Below are 25,181 nucleotides of genomic sequence, written 5' to 3'. Positions count from 1 at the left end.
GCTATAAGATATAGTTGTCCGATCCGATCGGTTCCGACTTATATACTACCTGCAATAGAAAGCTTTAAAACCGATAGACTAGTTTGCGTAGAAACGTACAGACAGACGGCCAGACGGACATAGCTAGATCGACTCGTCTAGTGATGCTGATCAAGAATATATATACTTTATGGGGTCGGAAACGTCTCCTTTACTGCGTTGCAAACTTCTGACTGAAATCATAATACCCTCTGCAAGGGTATAAAAAGGATAGAATGTTATTCGAAATCATCGGAATCAGAGGGAGACATACCCAGATGCTTTATTAGAAGCAAACAAACATTGTGCCTAAAAAGTACCATAGTTTGAAGGCTAGCAGGTAATAGCAGTTCATATTACACATTTCGGACGCCACTGATTTACACTTTCGGCTAATGAAAGAGTTAGACTGAATCCACTTGAATCCGGTAAGTTCGACTCCACGAAAGACAGGTGTACGCTAATCCGGGCTCGTTGTTAATACACTGAAATACCTCTACGTTTTATGAGCTACACATTTATAGACCGGTCACAAACATAGATATTTTTTGTAATACATACCTTGAAGATAATAAAAGCCAAGTCTTTAATAAATTTAATAAAAAATGTAATTTCCCGAGGAATTTAAAATTAATGCGCGCAAAAAGAAAGAATTTTGTAAAGATTTTTACAGAATCATATGGTGTGTTTGTCCGTTCACAGCTGATGTTCAGCTGATCGTAGATTTTTTAAAAAGCTTAGATAAATCTAATCAATGTATCTGTTATCGACTTGTGAGAAAATATTAAGGCTTTTTTTAAATTTGAAAATTTGAATTATATGCCGCTAGCAAGACCAAATCGCCCAAATCGCTAGGGCGCGCCCTAGCAAACTATTCCAGCCTTTTCTTCTTCACTATTTACAGGCATTTTCTATTGCAGCGTGCCGAATAAGAAAATTTTAGAAAGTGTACCTTCCAAAATTTCGCTATTTATATCGAGCTCTTTAACACCATATAAAATTTCCAGGACTTTAAACCAACGTTTTGGGACAGACTCACAAACGCAAAACTGACAAACCAAATTAAGGAGGGGGGTAGGGTCTTGCAAAAAAAATATCGATTTTTAAAAAAAATGTTTTTCTTGTAGATTAACATCTTAAGATTATACAAAAAAAGTTGTAAGTCAATCGGACAAAAACTATGCTAAATCTAGTACCCTAACCTCTAAGACTTTAGGTACGTACATAAGTGCATCTTTAAGTGCATTTTTCTCGAAACCACGTTTCGAAAGTCTGTGTTCATCGGCATTTCTAAACGGCTCAACCGGGTTTTTTTTAATTCTTAAGCGAAATGTAAAAACAAAATGGAAATCCGATCATTTTTAGCGGAGGTACAGTGAACACCGCAAAACGCCTTTTTTTAATAGTGTTCCAGCAATCGCTTTGCCACCGATATATATATATAAATCGATAGTATCGGCTATAAAAATTAGTGGATATTACTTAAATGACACTTAATAATATACAAAAGGTTTGAATTAAATCCATCCAACCAGTTTTTATACCCCCCCTTAAATTTTCATTTTTGGAAGAAGAAGAAAATTTTATTTTGGCTATAACTTTTGAACGGATTTTAGCATTCAAAGGGGATTTTCAATAGAAACACAACTAAAACATTGTGAGAGGGATTTTATCCCACCGGGGATAAATTTTCACTTTTTTACTTTCACCGCTCTCTCTCCCAAGCCAATTGATTTTCTTTAAGTATTGGTATGCAATCCTTTAAGTGTTTGCGAAACCTTTCGATTGGTGTATTACTCATTACGATCGGACCATCACAGCAGATTCTCGCACACTCTTCTGGTGCGCTTCGTCACTACGTGGACTGCCGTTCACAGTGATTAAATGGACTTTTACCCCATAATGCGCTGGTAAAGATACAAGGTAAAATAAAATGATACATTTTTTTACTCTTATAATTTTTTTTACCGTAATTTAAAAAAATTATAAAAAATTAATTAGAAAAAAATTATAGTTTCGTTGAATTTTATCTTGTTTTCTACTCTGGGATATAACATTTTTTTATTATTTTAGAGTTAAAGTTTCAGAGACAAGAGAAATGCTCTGCAATGATATATAAGCTTCGGTTACACGAAATAAGCATCCAGCGTCAAAAGAACAAAAAATTCAATCGGATTGTTAACAATTTCAATCAAAGGGTTTTTGGAAAACTGTGTAGACTTTTTTAAAGTATGTGCTTTTTCAGGAAACAACATCATTATTTTTTCAGCCCCTACACCACCAACAAAACGAGACTTATGTTCTATCTGCTGTATAAATGAATCTCCTTTAGCGGCCCACCAACACTAACACCGAAACAATGGCGTTGTGTGTGATTAAAGTGACTCCTCCCTCAAGTGACAGGCCTCGAATTTAAATTGCAGCAACATCATTAAAGCCTTTCGTTACGGGGATATATGTGGATGCTGCTGCAGCCACGTCGCCACTCAAATTAAGTCGGCAAAAGGCACTGGCAAAGCCCATTTCATATGCATAAGGGGCCTCACCCATCCTTGCAGTGTTTATCACAGTTATGACTCATGAGTGCGGTTGGCCCACTTTTTGGGACTTCTTGGGGTGGGTTACGCCAACAAGGCAAATTCACGGACTCTATGATATCTAACTTCCTAATAGTAAGTGCAAAGCCTACATATGTAATTTACTGGAAAATAAAGAATACAGAATTCTCAACTTTTTAATATATCACTTTTTATCATAAATGTGCGTTTGGAAATGATTGATCTATAAAAAGTGCCACTTGTTCAGTATAATGAACATTTAATGCTTACTTGAGTGCCAAAAAACTACCCAATTTAATTGTATAACAAGAGAGAACGCTACAGTCGGGTACTCCGACTATCAGATACCCGTTACTCAGATAAAGGGAGTGCGAGGGAGATGAAGATATACAACTTTGATCGGGCATAACTTTTAAACGAATGGTCCGAATGAAAAATTTCTTCTAAGTAATCCGAACTTTCTAGCTTTTGTAGTTTCCGAGATCTCAGCGTTCATACAGATGAACAGACGGGCGGACAGACAGACATGGCTATATCAATATTTATACTTTATAGGGTCGGAAACGCTTCCTACTTCCTGTTACATACTTTTGCACGAATGCACTATACCCTTTTACTCTACGAGTAACTGGTTATCATTTCTTTCTTTGGTCTTAAAGTGCATTAGACAACCGACAAAATAAGGTATCGTTTAGAAAAATCGGGTAACAACTTATTCAATTGAAACGAAGCTTTCAGCTAAATAAGAAAGTTGTCACATCCTTTTTTAGGTAAGTTCATTTTGTCGGTTGTTTAATGCACTTTTAGACCAAAGAAATAAACATTAAATAATAGTATTTTAAATATTTTTTAAACTTAAAAATCTAAAAATACTTCGGCATATTTCCATGAAACGAATACTTTTGTGAGACGTTATTTTTTGGTTTTAATCGTTTAATACAACAATGAAGCTAAGTTTTGTTTTTATTTTATATATTTTGAATATGTGTTGAAGCTGATTAAATTAATAAAATAATTAAAATGTTACGTTAATGTTAAAAAAAACTCAATTTGTTTGTGAACTTGAAAAACCGAGGAATGTTAAATGTTGAATGAAAAACTGACCAGTATTTTGTTTTACTACACAGAAAAAAATATGACAAAATATCAAATTGATATTTGTTGGTTAATTTGATCTTTTTTAAGGATCAATTTAAAGACATTTCGGTTCTGAATGTGCGTGTGTGTGTGTGCCGGCCGCAGTTTTACGTTGTGTGTGTCACAGGCAAAACTAAAATAATAAAATATTGAAGATTTTGCTGGCCCACCTATACATATGTACACCGACTCAAAAAAATGTGAAATGATTAGAATTAAATTGTTTTAATATAAAATAAAAATTTCTGTTTTACTGGGGGGTACTAATATACACGAAATAATATAATTTTGATGAACAAAATTGATATAAAAATTATCATTTTGATGACCAAAAAGTTCAAATGTTATTTTAAACACTAATCTTTCTTAAGATTGAATTGATATTTAAAAATATCAACTTGATATTCTCGAAAATATCAACTTGATATGTTCGAAATATCAATCTTGCATTAATTAATATCGGCCCAAATTTGATATGAAATAATGTTAACTTGAGTGCAATTTCATATCAATTTTTTTTTCTGTGTATTTACTTTTACTATTTGACATTCGTAATGACTAGACATCGGATTTTAGGTGAAATCGTTTTTTTTTAAATACGATTTAAAGCCACATTTGATTAGTTACAAATTTTATTTATTAAGTTATAATTAGATTTAGGCCAAACTTCATTGAGGTTTTTGTAAAAAAAATTTAACCAATCAAATGTGTCTTTAAATCATATTAAAAAAAAAACGATTTCACCTAAAATCCGATGTCTACTAATGACAAAACAAATTAGCTGGGAATATTTTAGCAGTTTTGAGACCATAATATTATGGTATTTACTGATATTTATTTTTTACAGAACTTAAAGTAAACGAAATGTAGTGCTTGCATGTGTAAACGCGAATCATTACCAGTGGCGATCACTAATATGTACTATTCGCCAATAGAAACAAAAATATTCAAACCAAAACAGAAAATAGGAACCACATTTTTGAAGCACGCGGTTGACGACTGAATTTGGCACTGACACAAGCACAGAAGCCGCATTCAAGGCCGTTGAAAAAGTGGGCGGATGTTCGGCAGAAGGTCAAAGGGAATCTCATGAGCGTGGGACCTTTTGTTGGCCGCGCCATTTAAAGGGAATTCAAATCGAGTCGCCAGCTCTTGTTGACAATGCCTTTGTCACAGGCATCGGCGTTATCGACATCAACATCATCATCATCTGATGCACCCCATCGAACTTAACTCTTCAGCTGTCATCTACTGACAGGAGCACACAACCACTCATTGGAAAATATGGCAGCAATATACTTCATTTTGTCCGTAATATTTAAAAACAAGAGAGAACGCTGTAGTCGGGTGCCAGATTATCAGATACCCGTTACTCAGGGAGTAAGAGGGAGATGGAGATATAAAACTTTAATCGCGCATAACTTTTTGAACGAATGGTCCGATTTGAAAAATTACTTCTACATTTCGATCAAATAAAAACACCTCTTAACGAGGTAAAAAACTAGTGACGACCGCACCTTCAACATACAAAAGTTCTGATATCAACATTTGTGACGAAAAATTATTACACTCGTCATTAAATAGACTTTCTAATATTTTCTCATTCGGCCCGCCCTAGCAAACTATTCCAGCCTTTTTCCCTTTACAGGCATTTTCTATTGCAGCGTGACGAATGAGAAAAGATTAGAAAGTCTATTTAATGACGAGTGTAATAATTTTTCGTCACAAATGTTGATATCAGAACTTTTGTATGTTGAAGGTGCGGTCGTCACTAGTTTTTTACCTCGTTAAGAGGTGTTTTTATTTGATATCAGAAGTTTTTGTTTGTTTACATTTGCTCTCATAGGAGCTAATATATACATTTAAATTTAAATTGGTCAATCATAATTTTTAAACTATTGTATTTTAACAAATTAAGTTAAAAAGGCGTTGAAGTATTTCAAAATACCTTTTAAACGAGGTATAGCACATGTCTGTACCTTTAGTAGTGTAGAACTTACAAACTAACGAAATTTAGCTATTTTTAGCTTTTTCCCGCTAAAGTAGCGGCTTTTTCCAAAAGTCGTAGAACAAAAGATTCCTATATGGAAGTCTTAAGTGCAAATTTACTGATTCCATGACCCTAAAATACAGTTCGGATACCCTCCCACAAAATTCAATACTCAGGGAGCGTTAATTGTTCGAGCTGGCAAAAGTGGCTATTTTCGTATAAAAATAACTTTTAAACGTGACTTTTTACAGTAATGTGTTATATACCAAAATTTAAGGAATCTCTAGGGCTATACAGTTTAAGGTTTTAAAGAAAATCGTTAGAGCCGTTTTTGAGAAAAAAAAAAAAAAGCTAAAAAAAAAGTTTTAAAAAATTGTCTTTTGTTCATATTTTTTTAATTATTACATTTACACAAATTGCATATAGAAGGCGTTTATAGCATTTAAAAATACCTTTCAAACGAGATGCAGCACAAGCTTTAGTAGTATATTAGTTACGGATTTCCGAATTTTAGCTATTTATAGCTGTTTTCCCGCTAAACTAGCGAGTTTTTCCAAAAGTGGTAAAACAAAAGTTTTTCATATCGATGTGATGAACGTCATATCAAATTTTCAAAACTTAAAAAACATGTTTTGGACAAACTGACAAACAGAATGAAATTTTCATTTTGGGAAGACGAAGGAAATCTTATTTTGGCTATAACTTTTGAACGGAGCGTCGGATTTTGACAAATGACCCCTCATTCGACGGGTATTTTCAAAAGGAATACAACTAAAACATTTCGAGGGGGCATTTATCCCCACCGGCCCCAGCAGCTCCAAATTTCGAAATTTTCACTTTTTCACTTTCACCGCTCTCTCTCCCAAGCCAATTAATTTTATTAGAGTCTTGGTATGCAATCCTGTTAGTTTTCGCAATACCTTTCGATAGGTGTATCAATCATTATGATCGGACCATCACAGTAGATTTTCATTTCTTCGTGTATATATAGTAGTCGCCTTCGCACACTCTCCTGGTGCGCTTCGTCACTACATGGACTGCCGTCCATAGTGATAAGTATTGATAAACACCAAAACGCATTTTTACTCTTCCGAAATCTGTGAAGGTTTAGGCGCCAGACACCTTTTAAAATCGTTTAAGGCGTTTGTGAAACAAACTTGCGCTGCTTAGGAAGTCCAAGAATGTGTGCGGGAAATCCCAACTTTCTAGCTTTTATAGTTTCCGAGATCGCTGCGTTCATACGGACAGACTGTCAGACGAACAGACGGACATGGCTAGATCAGCCGAGTCGATCCTGATCAAGAATATATATACTTTATGGGGTCGGAAACGCTTTCTTCTTCCAGTTACATACTTTTGCAGGAATACAATTAACCCTTTTACTCTACGAGAACGGGTATAACAAGATCCGCACCTGACTAAAAAGGTGCCTCAATCAAATAACCGTTTCCCAGCTAAGCGAGAGAAGTGGAGATAGGCAAGCAGCAAAACAACTGACTGAAAATGCACCATCTAGCAGCCTTATTTATTTGCTAAAACCTTTTTATACCCTTGCAGAGGGTATTATGATTTCAGCCAGAAGTTTGCAACGCGGTGAAGGAGACGTTTCCGACCCCATAAAGTATATATATTCATGATCAGCATCACTACACCCAGAAAAATGATGGACAACATTTTAGGTCATGCATAGCCTAAAACATTTTAAATGGACTAAAAGTTCCTTTTTAGGTCATGTACTGCCTAAAAATTTAAATTTTTGGTATATTTGCCCTACTATTTAGGTCCCGTTTAGCCTAATATTTTAGGTCATCGTGGGCCTTAAAATTAATGAATTTTACCTAAATAAATTTGCACGGAACTCTGATACCGTTCTAGCGACGCTATAATTCCCAACCAGTTATAGCGCGGCTTGCATGGTAACCCACTTCGATCGTTGAATAAAACAGCGATTTCACTGCTGAACAGTGAAGCCTCTTCGCTCGTTTTTGTGTGTTGGAATAATGACGACTTCTTGAAGACTAAGCCGACATTGACCTCTATAAATATCTCTGTATTTACTTTATAATATGAAACATTTTTCAGTACAAATTTTTAGGCCAAAGAAACCCTAAAATTTTGGATAGGGGTTTTCTCATATTTTAAGGCATCCAATTACCTAAAATCTAGGCCAAAAATTACCCCATTTTAGACCATTAATGGCCTAACATTTTAGGTCATACAATCCTAAATTTTAGGCCATTCAAGGACTTAGCTCCAGTTTTAGGCCAATTTTACCTAAATTCTAGGCCATTTTTTGACATTTTAGGTCTTTTTTTTTCTGGGTGTAGACGAGTCGATCTAGCCATGTCCGTCTGTCCGTCCGTCTGTCCGTCCGTTTCTACGCAAAATAGTCTCTTAGTTTTGAAGCTATCGCGATGAAACTTTCCCAAAAGTCTTCTTTCTATTGCAGGTAGTATATAAGTCGGAACCAACCGGATCGGATAACTATATCTTATAGCTCCCAAAGAAAGGAAACGTTAAAAAAATTCTAGCTTCGGTGTTTTTTGAAATAAAACCTTCTACTCTTGGAAATATTATTTTTTAAATATTTTAGAATTTTGAATAAAATATTTTAAAAATCGGACGACTATATCATATAGCTGCCATAGGAACGATCAGAAAATTAATGGGAATGTTACACAGAAATAAATTTTAGCTTTTTTGGTTTTTATTGTATTCTCTTCTACTTTAGAACATGACTCTTTTTAAATATTTCGGAATTTCAATTTTCATTTTATCAAAATCGGACGACTATATCATATAGCTGCCATAGGAACGATCGAAAAATTAATGGGAAATTAATTGGAAACAAATTATGGCTCCGTTGGTTTTTATTGTATTCTCTTATACTGTAGGATATGATTTTTATACCTAGCTCCGATGTTTTTTGAAATTTTACCTTCTACTCTTGGGAATATTTTTTTTTATATATTTCTGAATTTCGGTTTTTTTTGTTTTTTAATCGGATCACTATATCATATAGCTGCCATAGGAACGGTCGAAAATTTAAATGGAAATTAATGGGAAAAAAATTATATCTTTGTTGGTTTGTATTACATTCCCTTCTACTCTGGGATATGACTATTTTGAAATATTTCCGAATTTCGATTTTAATTTTTAAAAGATCGAACTACTATATCATATAGCTGTGATAGAAACGATCGAAAAATTAATGTGAAATAATAAGAAATTTAACATTTTTGCGATTTGTAAATTAATAGAATGATCTGCAAGGGTATATAAGCTTCGGCTTGCCGAAGCTAGCTTCCTTTCTTGTTTTTAATATTTCAGAGTTTTGAATTAAACTTAACAAAAATCGGACGACTATATTATATAGCTGCAATAGGGAAGGATAGAAAAAGAATATTAAAATAATACGAAATTTAAAATTTTTGCGATTTGTAAGTTAATAGGAACGATCTGCAAGGGTATATAAGCTTCGGCTGGCCGAAGCTAGCTTTCTTTCTTGTTTATTATTTACTTCGTTGGGTATTAAGAGACAAATCAAAATCAAATTTTAAAATGTTACAACATTTTTAAACAATTGGTCTCCAGACACTTGTTAGTTGTTAATGGCGATTTTTTAATTTTGCGCAGGAATCCCTAGAAGTTTACGTACTGCGTAAGAGTAGCTTTTACCAAAGAGTATGCATACATAAAGAGGATTTCCCATATAAAAAAGTCTGTCGTATGGCGGGTTCTAGCGGTGCTCGATTCTAGTTGGAATCTAGTCGGCCGCGGCACTGTTTGCCATTTGGCCTAGTGGATAAGACATCTGACTACCAATCTAAGCGGTACGGGGATCGAATCTCGCTGTAGAATTTCGATTTCTTGCGAGGGCAAACTTTTTTTATTGGGGTCGTTTTCTCGTCCTCCTGTTAAATTTAAAGTAGGGTTCAAACTCCGATTTCCCATTCGATTTAAAGGCTTTAACCTACTTTAAATTTAACAAACGGCAAGATGATTGCTGCAAATTGCTGCAAACTAATTTGCTGCAAATTTTTTGAATCGTGTGTTCCTAGCTTAAGAGTATTTATTATTTTTTTTTGTGTTTTTGTATTGTTTTTTAGGAGCATTTTTAATTTTGTTTTGTTTTTTTTTTCTATTTTGTAATTACTATTGATCAGGGACCGAAAATAACTGTTATTGTAAATTTTTCTTACAAAAAAAAAATCACGGACTTAGAGGGGTCAAAAAATTTGTTTAAATACACCACTATTATTATTAGCCATTGTAGTTTACAAATCCGTAATTTTTATGAATAACAGTTATTCCCTTGACAGTTTTGAAAAATGAAATAATTAAAAAACAAGAAAGGAAGCTAGCTTCGGCCAGCCGAAGCTTATATACCCTTGCAGATCATTCCTATTAATTAACAAATCGCAAAAATGTTCAATTTTCTAATATTTCTCATTAATTTTCCGATCGTTCCTATGGCAGCTATATGATATAGTCGTCCGATTTTGATCAAATTAAAATTGAAATTCGAAAATATTTAAAAAGAGTCATATCCTAGAGTAGAAGATAATACAATAAAAACCAAAGAAGCTAGAATTTATTTCCTATTACTTTTCCATTAATTTTCCGATCGTTCCTATGGCAGCTATATGATATAGTCGTCCGATTTTGATTAAATTAAATTTGAAATTCGGAAATATTTAAAAAGAGTCATATCCTAGAGTAGAAGATAATACAATAAAAACCAAAGAAGCTTGAATTTATTTCCTATTACTTTTCCATTAATTTTCCGATCGTTCCTATGGCAGCTATATGATATAGTAGTCCGATTTTTTAAAAAATTTATTCGAAATTCAGAAATATTTAAAAAATAACATCCCCAAAAGTAGAAGGTAATATTTCAAAAAACACCGAAGCTAGAATTTTTTAAAGTTTTTTTTTTCCGATTGTTCCTATGGGAGCTATAAGATATAGTTGTCCGATCCGGTCGGCTCCGACATATATACTACCTGCAATAGAAAGAAGACTTTTGCGAAAGTTTTATCCCGATAGCTCAAAAACTGAGAGACTAGTTTGCGTAGAAACAGACAGACGGACAGACGGACAGACGGACAGACGGACAGACGGACGGACAGACGGACAGACGGACAGACGGACAGACGGACATGGCTAGATCGACTCGTCTAGTGATGCTGATCAAGAATATATATACTTTATGGGGTCGGAAACGTCTCCTTCACTGCGTTGCAAACTTCTGACTGAAATCATAATACCCTCTGCAAGGGTATAAAAACATGCTGATCATGTTTTATATAACTTACTAATAATTTATTAAAAAACATATTTTATAACTATTTATTTTTAAAATTTATTTTGCCCACAAAATCGCCAAAAATCAAGTTTGAGTTTTATTTTTGATCACGACGAATAACTTTTATTATAAAACTCAAAAAATAACAGTTATTCTTTGAGTTTTACTTTACAAATCAGAAAATAACTGTTAAAGTGTGATTATACCCTTGCAGAGGGTATTATGATTTCAGTCAGAAGTTTGCAACGCAGTGAAGGAGACGTTTCCGACCCCATAAAGTATATATATTCTTGATCAGCATCACAAGACGAGTCGATCTAGCCATGTCCGTCTGTCCGTCTGTCCGTCCGTCTGTCCGTCTGTCCGTCTGTCTGTTTCTACGCAAACTAGTCTCTCAGTTTTTGAGCTATCGGGACAAAACTTTCGCAAAAGTCTTCTTTCTATTGCAGGTAGTATATATGTCGGAGCCGACCGGATCGGACAACTATATCTTATAGCTCCCATAGGAACAATCGGAAAAAAAAAAACTTTAAAAAATTCTAGCTTCGGTGTTTTTTGAAATATAACCTTCTACTTTTGGGGATGTTATTTTTTAAATATTTCTGAATTTCGAATTAATTATTTAAAAAATCGGACTACTATATCATATAGCTGCCATAGGAACGATCGAAAAATTAATGGAAAAGTAATAGGAAATAAATTCAAGCTTCTTTGGTTTTTATTGTATTATCTTCTACTCTAGGATATGACTCTTTTTAAATATTTCCGAATTTCAATTTTAATTTAATCAAAATCGGACGACTATATCATATAGCTGCCATAGGAACGATCGGAAAATTAATGGAAAAGTAATAGGAAATAAATTCTAGCTTCTTTGGTTTTTATTGTATTATCTTCTACTCTAGGATATGACTCTTTTTAAATATTTCCGAATTTCAATTTTAATTTGATCAAAATCGGACGACTATATCATATAGCTGCCATAGGAACGATCGGAAAATTAATGAGAAATATTAGAAAATTGAACATTTTTGCGATTTGTTAATTAATAGGAATGATCTGCAAGGGTATATAAGCTTCGGCTGGCCGAAGCTAGCTTCCTTTCTTGTTTTTAAAATAAAACTTATAACAGTTATAAAACTTATAATAGTATTGATCATCAAAGGGTAACACTATTAGTAAATAGATAGATCTTAAAAAAATATTAAATATATTACATATATTTTAGAAATTAAGCTTTGTAATATTCATGAATTATTTTGTAGCTTTAAAGCTTAATTAACTAAAATAATAAAATAAAATAAATATATTTCGAGACAAAAAAAAAAACAATATTAGAAAACGTCTGCCCTTTGCGGGGATCGAACACGCATCAACATCGCTGATCAACGCTTTAGCCAGCACGACCGTAGACCGAGTTGGATGTTGTGGCAGAAAACCCTTTTCGACTTTTAAAAGTTGTTGGCCCTCGATTATCAAAATGACAAAAATGAAATTTGGTCCAAAATGTGTCGCCACGTTCTCGCACACATGCACACAAAGCCCACTTACACTTATGCATTGTGTATTCAATAAACGAAACCTAAAAATAGAACAAGCTCATTCCCCTTTTCCCCTTGCCGACAACAGTGTGAACAGAATTATCAGAGTTATGCGCCCTCTGTATAATGTATACTCTTTGCTTTTACATTGCATTACCCAAAAAGTCGTCCAAGGAAAATACTACTAAAAACTTCATATAAAACAAAAATTTTAATCTCTTTTTCATATACAATTTTCTGTTTTTCACGACTTTTTGTTAGGTTGAATAGGGGACGAGTTAATATTAAATTGCTCAACTTAACCAATCGATTGTGTGTAAAATTTGAAGAGCCGCTGCATTATTTCTGATTTGGAACGATTTTTTTTCCAAAGAATTTAGGAACTGATATCATTTAAGAAAATTGAAATTTATTGCTTAGGCAAAAGCTTGTTTCCCAAAAATTAACAGTCAATGGATGTTAATCAAATAGCCTTTTACATTAACTCGAATAAAATGAGTTATAGATATCCAACTAACCGTTCCCATTTCTTGTTGCAGCCAATTACTTTGCACTCAACAATAGCGACTTTTTCGAGTTGTTGTTGTCGTGGAGGGGCCACACAGCTTTAGAATGAAATGGAGATGCAAAGCCACTCTGGTCACGGACCAACGACAACAACATCAGCAACAGCAGCCAATGCAACCGCATATGCAGCAGACACAGCAGCAACATTCACCCAGCGACACTTCAATTGTCGACTGGAAGAGGCGGCTGGGCCTGAGGTCTGGCAGCCGTTTATTGACTGCGAAAGCGGCAACACTAACAGCAACAGCAACCACATCCTGCCCACCAGCAACATCCTCATCAACGGCAGCAGCCACACATTCCAGTGTGCCAGGCAGGCATTCGATAGAGCGGAGCAATCGGCTTTCTATAGATGCGATGGGGAGAGTCCATTGTCTGAAAGCTGCACGTTGAGGCTGAAGGCGCGACTGTATCAAGTGCCGTACGGGGCGTATGAGCAATTTCGACTGGCAATCAACCGGGCCCTCAGTGATAATTCGAGTGATATACTTAGAGATAGTTCGAGCTGCGAGGATGGAGGGGATTTACTGCAATGCGATCTGGGGCTGGCCCAGGAACTATTCCTCTGTCATTTGCAGCAGCATCAGAGGGAGCCATTTCGGGAGCTGGAAAGTGTGGAGGAGCCCCCCTTGAACGACAGTCTACTGGAAGCGTATCAAATCGAACTGGGCAACGAGCACGGCAGCCTCTGGTCCTTCCTCAACCTAAGCGAGCTAATGGAACCCGGCAACGACACCTCGAGCATCGTGAATGCCACCAGCACCAGTTTGGACATGATTCTGTCCAACTACACAGCCTTGACCACAACAGTCGCCTCCACTGCAGGGACATTGCCCGATATCGGGGTTACGAAGAGCCTCCTGGACTACAGTCCCACTGGCTACGATTGGCTATTCCTGTTCGTAGTGTTCTTCATCTTTGCGGGGGGCTTGGGCAACATCCTAGTCTGCCTGGCAGTGGCCTTGGACCGGAAGCTTCAGAACGTCACCAACTACTTTCTATTCTCCCTTGCTATAGCTGATCTTCTGGTCAGTCTGTTTGTGATGCCCATGGGTGCCATACCAGCTTTCTTGGGTAAGTGAGATTAAGGCTCAACGGATTCTGAAAATGATTAATCACTTTCTCATTCCACGTGAAACGTGACAGGCCAATTAAGGTAAAATATCAGAAATGATAGAAACTTTTTTTTTCGATAGAGGATTGAAATATAAGGATGGGTTTTTGTTTTTTGTTTTATCTCTTACCGTTTATTTTTAATTAGAATTAAACTTATTTTTTTAATTTATGCAGCACTTGAGACTCGTTTGAGGTATTTTAATATCTGGTATGCAACTTTGTAGAACATCTTAATATCTTTCAGAAAAATATTTAAAAAAATTTTTAATTTTTAAATTAAGTAATTTTTAAGAGAATCTAAACCGGAATAGCCGTAGAGAGATATTAATTTCCCTTTCTTAGACGTTGCGTTGTTGTTGCTCGATGCAAAGTTGCTAAACAAAAATCGTTGTCTTTACTTACCACTTTCTGAAGAATTGATGAAGCAATATGAGGATAATTTTTTTAATCCGACGTACAGAATTTTTTTAATTTTAAATTCTCTTAAAAAATACTTAATTTAAAAATCTTTTTAAATATTTTTCTGAATGATATTAAGATGTCCCAAAGTTGCATACCAGATATTAAAATAACTCAAACAAGTCTCAAGTGCTGCATAAACTAAAAAAAATGCCTTATTCTAAAAAAAAAAATTTTAAGAATAAACGGTAAGAGATAAAATAAAACCATACTTATATTTCAATCATCTATCGAAAAAAAAAGTTTCGATCATTTCTGAGATTTTACCTTAATTGACCTGTCACGTTTCACGTGGAATGAGCCTTAACGTTGTCTTATAAGGGGTTTAACTACTGTGAAGATTTTTTAATTACAATAATGTACCTGCGAAGACAGTCCCTTTTATCTATATTCCTTTAAAACACATGCCTTTATTCCGACTTCCCTTAAGCAAACTTTTTATCTTTCACTTGGCTTCTTCGAGTGTACTTCAGCCATTGAGTGGCAATGCAACTCAGCGACTAATGCATTTGCACATGAATTATTTCGACGCCATTTCCTCTTGCCTCTGCTCATCTCCAGCCCTCTTCGCCGCCCATTTGCCTTGCCCATTGTCATGAGTTGTTAGCCTCGTTGGCTGCTTCCGCTTTGGCTCAATTACCCTCACAGCAAATGCAGCAGTACTGCACTGGGAAAAATAAACACAAGCTGTATGTATCAAGTGGAAGTATTTGCCACAATTAAATGTTATACTTTCCTTAATAACAACAAAATTCAAAAAATAACATTCCAATTACTAATTCAAACCAGGGACCGTAAATAATCATTATTTGAGATTTTTATTTTAAAAGGCCTACTGAGATTTGAACATGTTTTAATCAACAATATAATTGGTTGTTATGCACTTTAAAGACATGAACAAATAACAGTTCATTTGCTTCCCAGATTTTTTGACATGCATATACTTTGTGGACAAGAGTAAAAATAACGTTATTTTTGACGAAAACATAATATCACAGTAGTCTTTTTTAAATAAAAATCTCAAATAATGATTACACAGTGCAACATGAAAAATGTAACCACAATTCTGATTTCATGGGCGGAAAAAACTCATCGAAATAAGCTAAAACCCATTTGGGCTTCTCTGGCTTAGCTCGCGTTTACCTTTTATAGCGAGTTAAAGTTTTACATACAAAATTTATTTGTAACGGCCATATCTTCTGAACCGATTAAAATTTCACTATCAAGTCTTCAGTGATTATGTAGCTATGAACCCAAGGAACTAAATTGACAAATGACTCTTGCGCACTTAGCACCTAGTGCACCTAGCGCGTTAAAAAACAAATTTGCCTAATTTTTCGATTTTTAACGCGCTAGGTGTACGTCTTCGCAAGAGTCATTTGTCAATTTAGTTCCTTGGGTTCATAGCTATATAATCACTGAAGACTTGATAGTAAAATTTTAATCGGTTCACAAGATATGGCCGTTACAAATAAATTTTGTATGTAAAACTCGCTATAATAGGTAAACGCGAGCTAAGCCAGAGAAACCCAAATGGGTGTTAGCTTATTTCGATGAGTTCTTTCCGCCAATGAAATCAGAATTGCGGTTACATTTTATAACCCTAAAAATGTTGCACAGTGTTATTTACGGTCCCTGATTCAAACAATTTTTCTTTAATCAAATATTAACATTTTTGAGATACTCTTGTGAGTGCATTGCAATGCTACTTTTTTTCTCTCTGCAACCGAAGCCAAAGTGGCAGTAGCTATAAACTAGAATGACAAACGCGTGACTCTGCTTGTTGATGTTTGAATAAAGATTTTATACTCCCTTCCACTTATTTTTATACCAATACTCTACAGTATAAACGTAAGGTATTCTGTAGTCTTTAAGGAAATAAGGAACTACCTATTCCAGACTCTTTAAAGAGTATGGTTTTCATCGGTATTAACAGTCGAAATAAGATCCGAACAAGCATTAGTTGAGTTTTTGGGAGGTAAAAGGGAAAGACTATTGGCTTAGTAAAAGATTAAATACTGTTTTTTTGAAATATGGCTTATAGGCTACATAATTTTAATATCTACAGCTCCAGCTCTGCTCGACATCTTTTATATAACAATATTTAACACCGTCTCATTGCGATCAAAAGCTCGACTAATTTGCATATCAAATAAAAACACCTCTTAACGAGGTAAAAAACTAGGGACGATCGCACCTTCAGGATACAAAAGTTCTGATATCACCAAATCACATTTGTGATTTGTATTATTACATTCGTCATTACATACACTTTCTAAAATTTTCTGATTCGACCCGCCTTAGCAAACTATTCCAGCCTTTTTCTTCTTTGCTCCTCACAGTCTTATTTATTGCAGCGCGCCGAATGAGAAAATTTTAGAAAGTGTAATGACGAATAGTTATACCCGTTACTCGTAGAGTAAAAGGGTATATTAGATTCGTGCAAAAGTATGTAACAGCTAGAAGGAAGCATTTCCGACCCCATAAAGTATATATATTCTTGATCAGGGGCACTAGCCGAGTCGATCTAGCCATGTCCGTCTGTCCGTCTGTATGAACTCTGAGATCTCAGAAACTACAAAAGCTAGAAGGTTGAGATTTCCCACACATATTCTTTGGCTTCCTACGCAGCGCAAGTTTATTTTAGCCGAGCGCCACGCCCCCTCTAACGTCCACAATCGCCCACTAACGATTTTAAAATGGGTCCTGCGCCCACATCTTTAAAGATTTCCGAGAAGTATAAATGCAATTTTGTTGTGTATATTTATACCTATCGAAATGTAGAAAACATTTTTGTAAATCGGACCATTCATTAAAAAGTTATACGCAATCAAAATTTATATATCTATCTCCCTCGCACTCCCTTTAGCTGAGCTACGATTATAGTCGGGACACCAACCCAAGAGCTCAGAGAAGCTGGGTCGGGTAAAATTAAAATTTCAAATTTTGAATATGGGAATCGTTTGTCCACCGTTTGTCCACGTTTGACCACCCTTTAGAATTTTAAAAAAGTCAAAACTTTGGAAGATATACGACTTTTTCGTTTTCACTGAATTTCAAAAAAATTAAAAGTTGAAATTTTCAAAATTTTTTGCATGGAATCGTTTGTCCACCGTTTGTCCACGATTGACCACCCTTTAGAATTTTGAAAAAGTCAAAACTTTGGAAGATATACGACTTTTAAGTTTTCACTGAATCTCGAAAAAATTAAAAATTAAAAATTTTATGGAAACGTGGACAAACAATCGTGGACAAACAGTGGACAAACGATTCCATGCAAAAAATTTTGAAAAATTCAACTTTTAATTTTTTCGAAATTCAGTGAAAACTTAAAAGTCGTATATCTTCCAAAGTTTTGAGTTTTTCAAAATTCTAAAGGGTGGTCAATCGTGGACAAACGGTGGACAAACGATTCCATGCAAAAAATTTTGAAAATTTCAACTTTTAATTTTTTTGAAATTCAGTGAAAACGAAAAAGTCGTATATCTTCCAAAGTTTTGACTTTTTTAAAATTCTAAAGGGTGGTCAATCGTGGACAAACGGTGGACAAACGATTCCATGCAAAAAAATTCAAAAATTTCAAATTTTTGATTTTCGAAAATTTTCGAAATCCCATATTTTCGAAACTGGACGTGGACAAAAAAAACTAAAAGGTGGTCAAACGTGGACAAACGGTGGACAAACGATTCCCATATTCAAAATTTGAAATTTTAATTTTACCCGACCCAGCTTCTCTGAGCTCAACCCAAGTACTGTTAAATGCAAATTAACTGATTCCATGACCCTAAAATACAGTTTGGACACCCCCGCACAAAATTCAATGCTCAGGAAGCGTTAGTTGTTCTGAGCTACCAAAAGTGGCTATTTTCGTTTCTTAATAACTTTTAAACGTGAGTTTTTACAATAATGTGATATATACCAAAATTTAAGGAATCTCAGGGGCTATACAGTTAAAAGTTTTAAAGAAAACCGTTTAAGCCGTTTTTGAGAAAAATAAAAAAAGTTAAAAATAAAGTTTACAAAAAAAATGGGTTTGTGCATAAGTTTTTAACTATTGCATATACATAAATAGTGTTAGGAAGGCATTTATTGTACTTCAAAATACCTTTAATATGGGGTATAAATAGTGTTAGGAAGGCATTTATTGTACTTCAAAATACCTTTAATATGGGGTATAAATAGTGTTAGGAAGGCATTTATTGTACTTCAAAATACCTTTAATATGAGGTACATATAACATGTACATGTATATCGAAAGTCTGTAGCTTAAGTATTTCGCAAGTTATGGGCTTACGAAATTTTTCTATTTATAGCTGTTTTCCCGCTAAACTAGCGAGTTTTTCTAAAAGTGGTACAACTAATGTTTCTTATATTGAGCTGTTTAACACCATATAGAATTTCCAAGACCTTAAACCAACGTTTTGGGACAGACAACAAACTCACAAACAGAATTAAATTTTCATTTTGGGAAGAAGAAGAAAATCTTTTGGCTATAACTCTTGAACGGAGCGTCGGATTTTATCATATGACCCCTCATTCGACGGGTATTTTCAGTGGAAAAACAACTAAAACATTGCGTGGGGGCATTACTCCCCCACTTTTTTACTTTCTCTCTCCCAAGCCAATTGATTTTCTTAAAGTCTTGGTATGCAATCCCGTTAGTTTTTGCGATACCTTTCGATTGGTGTATCATTCATTATGATCGGACCATCACAGCAGATTTTCAATTCTGCGGCTATATGTACATTAGGGTGGTTTTTTTTTGTATGAAAAATTCTAAGGTCCTACTCTCACCCCCTTATAGTTTGCGCATTGGTGCATTTAAGACATACCAAAAAGAAAAAGTATAAAAAAATGCGATTTAGTGCTTGCGCATTGACCTTTAAGTTTATCACTCATACGAATTGTTGCCCTTGATCAAATATTTTAATTTCATATAGATGGCGTAGACTTGTCATTACTTATTGAGTCTAAACATAAAGGTAACCTTGTCACCTTTACAAACGGCAAAAGAAAAATAAAATCGCTATGGCAATATAAGTTCCAATATTTAAGGGAGTCGCACCACAAATCAAACAAATATTTATTTTTATTTATCGCCCCCAAACTATATGCAGAATATGTGGATAAAAAGCTATTTAGATATTTTTAAAAATCTTAATGTACGTATCGTGGCCAAAAAAAACACTTGCTAGGGTTTTATAACAATTTTAGATCCCAAGTCGAAACCTACATTTTTACTTTAGTTTGTTTTCGTAGTCTAATGAATTACGTGGACTATTATTCAACAAAATCGTCTAGATCTACATTTATTGAATCCTTCATACAAACAGACAAACAAAGCAGTATATAATTATACCGAAAATTCATAAATTTATTTATTTTGTTATATCCCTGCATTATAGGGTACAGGGTATTATAATTTCAGTCAAAAGTTTGCAACGCAATGAAGGAATGATTTCCGACAATATATTCTTGATCAGCATCACCAGGAGAGTCGATCAAGCCATGTCCGTCTGTCTTTTCTTGTTAAGTCGCGTTATTCGTCAAGGGACGTACTCGAATTTCCTTGCTCTCCCATACGCTAACCAGCATTTTTGCAACAAGCTGAGCACTTTCAGATAAGAAACTTTGTTTCAGAGGAACTGTCCTGTAGAGCAAAGTACGGTCCTCTTTGACGGCAAAGTTTCTTCTTCATCAAAATTGAAATTTAGCTTTCCAACCAAAAAAAGGTGCTCTCCATTTTATTAACGATTATGAACGAAATCAAATATTTGACAAGTGTAGACATGGGAAAAGATTTGCCTACCCAAAACTCATACTGGTTTACTTGCCGTATGAGTAATTTTTTTGGAAACTTTGAGACCATTGCGCAAGCTCTTAGACCTAGTTTAAAATTTTTTGGATTTTAGTTTAAGTTATTTTGCACAAATATCTTGTGTTTAAAAGGGTGAGATAAAAATTCCTTATAAAAAACCGCCCTAATGTACATATCAAATAAAAACACCTCTTAACGAGGTAAAAAACTAGTGACGATCGCACCTTCAACGTACAAAAGTTCTGATATCAACTTTTGTGACGAAAAATGATTTTAGAAGCGACTAAATAAGTACGCTACCTAAAATTTACTCGTTCTGCCCGCTTTAGCAAATATTTAATATCTACACGAAAGCTTTCTGTTGTAGCGTGCCGAATGAATAAATTTTAGGTATCATTTTATATCAAAATACCTTTCAAACGAGATGCAGCACAAGTCTGTAGCTTCAGTAGTATAGAAGTTACGGCTTTCCGAATTTAAGGTATTTATAGCTGTTTTCCCGCTAAACTAGCGAGTTTTTTCCAAAAGTGGTAGAACAAAAGTTTTTTATATCGATGTGATGAACGTCATATCAAATTTTCAAAACATAAAAAACATGTTTTGGACAAACTGACAAACAGAATTAAATTTTCATTTTGGGAAGACGAAGAAAATCTTATTTTGGCGATAACTTTTGAACGGAGCGTCGGATTTTATCATATGACCCCTTATTCGACGGGTATTTATTTCATTTATCCCAACCGGCCCCAACAGCTCCAAATTTCGAAATTTGCAGTTTTTCACTTTCACCGCTCTCTCTCCCAAGCCAATTGATTTTCTTAACGTCTTGGTATGCAAGTTTTAAGTTTTTGCAATACCTTTCGATTGGTGTATTACTCATTACGATCGGACTATCACAGCAGATTTTCAATTTTGCGGCTATATAATAGTAGTCACCTTCGCACACTCTCGTGGTGCGCTTTGTCACTATATGGACTGCCGTCTATAGTGATGACACAGAAAACACCTAAGCAAAGAAAAAACCACTAACCTTTTCATTCTGGCCAGAAATAAATGCAATGTATCGAAAACAGATCAAACGTTCGCATAAATTTAGCGTGCATTTATCATCATACAGGGGTCCTATGTCAGGAGCCAAACAAACCCTTGCGAAGCTTCACTCCCACAGTAAAAATAAATAATGTATAAATATAAACTGATTAAATCCGGCCAAAACACTTTAACAGCATTGGTGGAAAGTTAATTTCGGTTAGGACGTTTTAGCTTACTCGCAAAAACGCCGTTATCAGCTTTAAGCAGGCCATCCACAGTCGAACTTGCTCAACGAACATTTTCGCGAGCACAGGCAAGATAGAATCGTTTCTATCTTTGTCGAACAAAACGTCGAACAAAAGGCATAGCAGACTTACCCAGGGAAAACGGCCCCCAGCGATTTTTAAAAATTTTGAATCATGATTGGCCGAAATCCTACTTTTGGACTTAAAAAATGGTCTGAACATCTATGGACATCTATGGTCTGAAAGCAATATTTTTTTATCCCGTAATCGGCCATGAAAATACAGATATTTCTGCTTTTGAATTATGCAAATCGTGCTTTCTGCTCGAAAGATAAAATTGATTTCGTGTTTTCTTTCTAACGCCAAAATACGGCAAAAGAGTGATGATAGTGCCAAAATAGGTGTGAGAATAAATATTGGAAGCAATGTGCTTTGCAATCAAGTTGGTACTGTGCACTTCAAAAACTTAAAAAAAAAAAACTGGGGTGGCCGGGTTGTAGAAAACGTCCCACAAAACTACTTGAAATCTAGTTTTTCCTTTCTTTGACACTGTTGCACCACCTATAAAATTATGATTTTTTTTTATTAATTCAATGGTTGAAAGACACAGGAGCTGTAAAAAATTAGTGAAGTTGCCAGAACTTGAAAGTGTTCAAAATTTTTTTTGAAAATTTTAATCGCGGTTTTCTGCACTTTTAAAAAGTCTTAAAAATGCCAAGCTTTTTTAGCGAGGACCTATTTCTTATCCCTTTGATTTCTCATCACTAATTTTCAGTTAAGCGTTTCCGTTGGTCAGATATAAGCTTAAATACATTTTTGGATTGCAGACGATTACTCCTCAGCGAAATGTCCAATAGCTTTGAAAATTGGTTTTCATACTGTCCTTCTAATTCTGAATTTCGAATAAAATTTTTTCATAATCGAACGACTATATCATATAGCTGCCATAGGAACGATCGGAAAATAAATGGGAATATAATAGGAAATAAATTATTGCTTCGTTGGTTTTTATTGTATTCACTTCTACTCTAGGATATAACTCTTTTTAAATATTTTCGAATTTCAATTTTAATTTTATTAAAATCGAACTACTATATCATATAGCTGCCATTGAAACGAACGCAAAATTAATGAGAAATAATAGGAAATTTGACATTTTTGCAATTTTTAAATTAATTGGAATTATCTGCAAGGGTATATAAGTTTCGGCTGGCCGAAGCTAGCTTCCTTTCTTGTTGTATTTGATTTGACTCTTTTTTTCACCCAGAATCTTGGAATCAGGGACCGTAATGATTATAAGTTTTATCCAAAAACTCAATCTTTAATGATTATTTTTTGAGTTTATTTATTAATCGTTATTTTTTGAGTTTTTTGTAAAACTCTAAAAGTAATGATTATTTTTTGAGTTGTATTTCAACTCTAGAAATAATGATTATTTTTTGAGAATTATTTTCCGCTTGACAAATAACGCTTACTTTTTGATTTTTATTTTCTGATTGAAAAATAAAACTTATTCCTTGAGTTTTATTTTTTGATCAGAGTTTTATTTTTTGATCAGAAAATAAAACTCGAAGTCCAATTTCTTAATTTAAGAGGTTTGGCTTTAAAAGCGGTTAGCAAATGTACTAAGTAGACCACGGCCAACACATTAAGGGCACTTTTAATTTTATACAATAACCGGAAAACGCCAAAAACCAAGAAAAAATTCTCTGCCTAAAACTTACATATAATGAAGCCAAATCAGGTGTTATGCGTTCGAAAAGCAGAAAGGTGGCCAACTTTAAGAATGACTGACCCAGGGTGGTAAGATTATAGACATCATCTACTTTTGAAAATATAATTAATAACACTGTGCAGCATTTTTAGTGCTTTTTAAATTTACCTCGATGGATGCTATATTTTTGGATTCGTTACGAATTCCCAAGTTAAACTGCGTTTTCCAAAAAGTTCCCCGACGCAAGGATTCTTAGCAAAAGGACCTCAAAGTTCGAAAAATGCTGAAATTGGCCAACTTTGCGGAGCTCTCAGAGGCAAATGGATGCATGGTTTGATTCGATGTTAAAGTTTTTTAAAAGATACACCCTTTATCTTTTAAACCCCATACTTAAAAAATTTTTAAGATTTTTTTTAAGGCAGAAACAAATTCTAGAAAACATAGTCAAAAAACATAAAAGTATACAGCTGCGGTCAAAATGGTAGTAGTGTTGCCGCCCTGTGTATTTAAAAGTTTGTTGTTGTAATTGATCTTTTCCTGGTAATATTGTATTGATTATAATTTTACTATTAGACTAATTGGATAAGAAAAAATTACAACATGAAACTTTTAAAAACACAAGGCGGCAACACTGCTACTATTTTGACCGCAGCTGTATGTTTTTCAGTTTTTCGACTATGTTTTTTGGAATTTATTTCTGCCTTAAAAAAAATCCTAAAATTATTTTATGTATGGGGTTTGAAAGATAAAGGGTGTATCTTTTAAAAAACTTTAACTTCGAACCAAGCCATGCATCCATTTGCCTCTGAGAGTTCCGCAAAGTTGGTCAATTTCAGCATTTTTCGAACTTTGAGGTCCTTTTGCTAAGAATCCTTGCGTCGGGGAACTTTTTGGAAAACGCAGTTTAACTTGGGAATTCGTAACGAATCCAAAAATATAGCATTCATCGAGGTTAATTTTTGATGCTGCATAGTGTAATTTAATAATTTTAGGATTTATTTTTAAAAAAGAAAAAAATTCCAGAAAACATAGTCAAAAAACTTAAAAACATACAGCTGCGGTCAAAATAGTAGTAGTGTTGCCGCCCTGTGTTTTTAAATGTTTGATGTTGTAACTTTTTTTATCCAATTAGTCTAATAGTAAAATTATAATCAATACAATATTACCAGGAAAAGATCAATTACAACAACAAACTTTTAAATAACCAGGGCGGCAACACTACTACTATTTTGACCGCAGCTGTATACTTTTATGTTTTTTGACTATGTTTTCTAGAATTTGTTTCTGCCTTAACAAAATTATTCTAAGTATGGAGTTCGAAAGATAAAGAGTGTATCTTTTAAAAAACTTATACATCGAATCAAACTATGCATCCGTTTGCCTCTGAGATTTCTGGAAAGTTGGCCAATTTCAGCATTTTTCGAACTTTGAGGTCCTTTTGCTAAGAATCCTTGCGTCGGGGAACTTTTCGGAAAACGCAGTTTAGGTAAATTTAAAAAACGCTAAAAATGCTGCACAGTGTAATCGATGTTGAAAAAAAGATTCTTTTACAGAATTTGCGCTTTTTATATCATATAATAAAGCGTCTTTGGTGACGCCATTTTACCAGTATTTAGCTACATGGCCATCATCTATTTAAAAATTTGCGATTTTTTGTTTATGTTTGTGTTTATCTCTG

The 25,181-nt window shown here is 34.4% G+C and overlaps 1 protein-coding gene across 3 annotated transcripts in view; it reads left to right on the top strand.

Moving 5' to 3' along the window:
• Window positions 1-25,181, top strand: part of 5-HT2A (5-hydroxytryptamine receptor 2A) — a 171,376-nt gene that overhangs the window by 37,797 nt on the left and 108,398 nt on the right. For all 3 annotated transcript variants that reach the window (XM_044394780.2, XM_070217193.1, XM_044394779.2), the window contains exon 2: window positions 13,092-14,193. In XM_044394780.2, coding sequence (XP_044250715.1) covers window positions 13,170-14,193 — 1,024 coding nt within the window. In that variant the 5' untranslated portion in view covers window positions 13,092-13,169. The remainder of the gene's footprint in view (window positions 1-13,091; window positions 14,194-25,181) is intronic.

Source organism: Drosophila takahashii, chromosome 3R (genome assembly GCF_030179915.1).
Source record: "Drosophila takahashii strain IR98-3 E-12201 chromosome 3R, DtakHiC1v2, whole genome shotgun sequence".
Lineage (NCBI taxonomy): Eukaryota > Metazoa > Arthropoda > Insecta > Diptera > Drosophilidae > Drosophila > Drosophila takahashii.
The sequence above is the reverse complement of the archived record's forward strand: the minus strand, read 5'-3'. Positions and strand labels throughout refer to the sequence as shown.